Source organism: Phasianus colchicus, chromosome 28, assembly GCF_987193195.1.
Source record: "Phasianus colchicus chromosome 28, bPhaCol1.hap1.1, whole genome shotgun sequence".
Lineage (NCBI taxonomy): Eukaryota > Metazoa > Chordata > Aves > Galliformes > Phasianidae > Phasianus > Phasianus colchicus.
Genome location: NC_143463.1, coordinates 3,729,346 through 3,733,433, shown reverse-complemented (window position 1 = coordinate 3,733,433; position 4,088 = coordinate 3,729,346). Strand labels below are relative to the sequence as shown.

The window sequence follows — 4,088 nt, the reverse complement described above, 5'->3', positions numbered from 1 at the left end:
CAATGGCTATTTCTGAGCAATTTATTTTTGCCTTTTGAAGCACACCTGTAACTGCACACCATTCCTTGTCCTGGGTGCACAGCACAGGGGTTCCATCCACTGCCAGACCAACGCAATTCTGGCTGCTGTACACATCAAGATGTGCTCCATCCCTTGTAGGAATTAAGAAACAAGCGGGTAGAGCTGAGCTCAGGGAGACCACGGGGTTCCCCTGGCTGTGTGCTGGTCCCATAAAGAACCCCAGCACTGACAACAGCCTGCAGCAGGGGGAGGACCCAATGCCTGAGCTGCTTTCGTTGTGAAAAGGAAAACAAATCCTGCACAACCCAGCTGAGCTGCGTGTTCTACCTGAGCCAAAGGACTTCAGGCCTCCTGAACCACACTCAGCAGCTCCTAACGAAGCCAAAGAGCAACCCAAGGTTTCATGCTTCCCTTCTCCCAGGCATTTACTTCACTCAGGTCACTGCTTCTCGTGATGAATTTTTTAAACAAGCAGACACTCTGGAGATAAGAGCAATATATTAAAGACAGGGCAGCATCTTAACCACGTACAGTTTTATTGGAAGGCCTGTGAGAACAGATATTTTTGTGCGTAGAAAGCAAGTAGGTGCCGCAGGCAGTGAGTGGGAGGTCATAAATAAGAGCCTATTTCCTATACCAGATCTGGATCTTCTTCTCTCGTTTGATTTTTTTCTGAAGCTGCAAGATTCCATACAGCAAAGCTTCAGCAGTGGGTGGGCAACCTAAGGGGGAAAGAGGTGGGAAACATCACCAACTTCACGCCAGCCCTGCTCCAAGTCAGCACAGTGGCTGCTCTCCTACCTGGCACGTAGATGTCCACCGGTACGATGCGGTCACAGCCCCTCACCACAGAGTAGGAGTAGTGGTAATAACCCCCACCATTGGCACAGCTGCAAAAGGTGTTGGTTAAGCACAGCTCGGGACCCACGGTGAAACATTAGCAGAGGGAAAGGAAAACATTAACCCGGCACCCGAGGGTAGGAGGTGGTTATGGATGTCATAGGGACTGAGTGCTGGGATTTGCAGTGTGGAGGTTCAGTTTGAACACAACTGTGTGCCACTCATTGGACCTGGCTGGGAGGCAGGCTGCGTGTGTGTTCTGAGCTGAATCAAACCAAACTGAACTACTTCCACAGCTCTTGCAAAGCAGATATGCAGGAGCCCCTTCTGCACACTGCAAAACCTCTTTTTTTTTTTGTCACATCCACAAAGAATGTTTCTAGAACTCATTCTGTCCCATCCATCCTTGGGTTCAGCTGCACTCAGACCCAGCAGCACCGGGTGAAGGCATCAGTTCTGCTGTGCCAACACTGTGGCTTCAGAACCAGAGATCCACAGACCCCATATTTGATGCTGCACAGCGGAAACGTTAAGTCTAAAAGCAAACTCTGAGATTTTGAACGTAGATAAGCCTACAGAGACAGCCAGAAATAAACCAATAGAATCTTTCATTGGAAAGAGCCAGCAGTTCAGAGGGATCTGACAAAATACTCTCCTAACCAAGAAGAAATTTTTATTTAGTTTATTTAGTTCAATATCAAAGCCTCGGATGGAGGTCCCTCCCACTCAGCCACATGGTTTCCCCCACCCAACCTAAGGCTGTTACCTTCCCATGGAGACCACATAGCGAGGCTCTGGCATCTGGTCGTAGACCTGCAGGACACAGACAGATCAGAGTGCTCTCCATCCACACACAGCTACCTTGGAGGCACCTACCTGCCCCCATACCTTTCGCAGGGCTGGAGCCATTTTGTTTGTCAGGGTTCCAGCCACAATCATGACATCAGCTTGGCGGGGGCTCGCTCGGAACACCACCCCAAAGCGGTCCATGTCGTAGCGTGGAGCTGCCATGTGCATCATCTCCACAGCACAGCATGCCAGGCCAAACGTCATCGGCCACAGGGAGCTCTGCAGTGGAGAGAGAGGGGTCACAGAATCACAGAATGGCCTGAGTTGAAAAGGAGCACAATGCTCATCCAGTTCCAACCCCCTGCTATGTGTGCAGGTCACCAACCAACAGACCAGGCTGCCCAGAGCCACATCCAGCCTGGCCTTGAATGCCTGCAGGGATGGGGCATCCACAGCCTCCTTGGGCAACCTGTTCCAGTGCCTCACCACCCTCTGTGTGAAAAATTTCCTCCTAATATCCAACCTAAACCTCCCCTGTTCCAGTTTAAAACCATTCCCCCTTGTCCTATCACTATCCACCCTTGTAAGCAGCCATTCCCCCTCCTGTTTATACAGGTATCAGAAAGCCATAATGAGGTCTCCCCAGAGCCTTCTCGCCTCCAAGTTAAACAAACCCAGTTCCCTCAACCTTTCCTTATAGGAGAGGTGCTCCAGCCCTCTGGTCATCTTAGTGACCTTGCTCTGGACCCATTCCAAGAGCTCTGCATCTTTTTTGTCCTGTGGGCCCCAAACCTGGACGCAGTGCTGCAGATGGGGCCTCACAAGAGCCGAGTAGAGGGGGACAATCACCTCCCTCTCCCTGCTGGCAACTCCTCTTTTAATGCAGCCCAGGATGAAGTTGGTCTTCTGGGCTGCAAGCACACACTGCTGGCTCATGTCTAGGGGTTGGGGGGGGGCACACTGAAAGCAGAGACCCCACGCAGGTGACTGACAGAGCAACTCACCCTCCGTGCCCAGTTGATCAGGTCATCCAGTTTGGTGATGACGTATTCCCCCCTGCTTGTGGGGACGTAGGACTTTTTCGGGACAACAGCTGAGCTCTTTGGCTGCACTTGGATGGAGCTGAGAACAAACAGGTCGCTCTCAGTTACGGAATGCAAGCATTAGTATCAAAATGTCACTTCCCAGGGAACCCAACAAAGACCTTCTACTTCTTCCCAGCAGCAGTGGGGCCTCACCCTGTGAGAGGAGCCCGGTGGGTTACCTGTCTGCATGTTGGACTGCGGATGTCTGATGGAGCAGCTGAGCAGGAGGGGATGTCACCGTGCTGGGCCTGCAGGAATGAGAGCCACTGCCACCAAACCTCACCCAGCAACACGACGACGACGCAGAACAAAAGCGATTCGCTCAGAGCCGGGGGGGGGGGGGGGAAACAGGACCCCCGTGGAGCCCCATCTTTTACCCTCAGCCCCCCCCCCCTCCCCAAAACCCCCCCGGCCCCGCTCACCGCCAGCCCAGCACGGCGCACCGCGGGAGGCAGAGACCTGCAAGGAGAGCACAGGGAGCTCAGCGAGGGGAGCGCGCAGAGCTCAGCCCCGGCCGGGGTTGGGGGACGCAGCCGGCGCCATTCAGCGCGTCCCAGCCCGGAGCTGAGCCCGGAGCTGCCGCCCAGGATCCCCGACATCCCGCACCCCGGCCCAATCCCGCCCGCAGTCCCGCACGGCCTCGCCCCGCTCCCCGCCGCCCCCCGGCCCCGCTCACGGCGCAGCGCCGCCATGTCCCGCAGCCCTTCAGGGGACCTCTGGCCGCGGTGCACCGCACTCAACGTTCCGGCAGCGCGCGGTCCGCTGCTTCAACGCGCCGGTGGGAAACGGAGGCGACGCGGGGAGTTCCGCTGGGCGCGGGGCAGCGGCAAAGAGAAGGAGAACGGCGGCTGCGTATCCGCGGTTCCGGTGCGGTCCCGAGAGCAGCGCCCGCTCCGAGCATATATTAAAAAAAAAAGAAACAAAAGCTAAGCGGCCGTCCCTGGGTGGGCTCGAACCACCAACCTTTCGGTTAACAGCCGAACGCGCTAACCGATTGCGCCACAGAGACCGCACTGCCGGCGCCGCCCTGCGACCGCCGCTGTGGGAATGCGGGCGGGCGGGGCGCTGCGGGAACGGACGGAGCGGTGCGGGAACGGACCGCCTCCTCCGCCCCACGCGGACCCCCCTGCAGCCCCCCCAACCCCCCCCCCCAACAGCGGAGTCAGCTGACAGGAAGTGGGGGGCCGCAGCTGTCACGCAGCCGAAATAGCTCAGTTGGGAGAGCGTTAGACTGAAGATCTAAAGGTCCCTGGTTCGATCCCGGGTTTCGGCAGAACGTTTTGGAGGCGTCAGAGCCGAACGGCGATTTTTTTCATCTCGTCGCAATCCCATTTTACTTCTAATTTCGAATTT

At 56.2% G+C, this 4,088-nt stretch overlaps 1 protein-coding gene and 2 non-coding genes across 3 annotated transcripts; 1 reads left to right on the top strand and 2 right to left on the bottom strand.

The window, feature by feature from the left end:
- Nucleotides 1-540: 540 nt before the first annotated feature.
- On the bottom strand, nt 541-3,522 carry NDUFS7 (NADH:ubiquinone oxidoreductase core subunit S7). The gene is made up of 8 exons (XM_031604176.2): nt 3,412-3,522; nt 3,158-3,194; nt 2,915-2,983; nt 2,655-2,772; nt 1,750-1,929; nt 1,628-1,674; nt 823-911; nt 541-743 (listed from the first exon to the last, which is right to left on the bottom strand). The coding sequence occupies exons 1-8, from the start codon at nt 3,425-3,427 to the stop codon at nt 646-648; spliced, it is 654 nt and encodes a 217-aa protein (XP_031460036.2). The 5' UTR covers nt 3,428-3,522; the 3' UTR covers nt 541-645.
- A 148-nt stretch (nt 3,523-3,670) lies between these two features.
- Nucleotides 3,671-3,744, bottom strand: TRNAN-GUU (transfer RNA asparagine (anticodon GUU)). The gene has a single exon. It is a non-coding gene; the product is annotated as a tRNA-Asn (tRNA).
- A 191-nt stretch (nt 3,745-3,935) lies between these two features.
- On the top strand, nt 3,936-4,008 carry TRNAF-GAA (transfer RNA phenylalanine (anticodon GAA)). Its single transcript has one exon. It is a non-coding gene; the product is annotated as a tRNA-Phe (tRNA).
- The last annotated feature ends 80 nt before the right edge of the window (nt 4,009-4,088 follow it).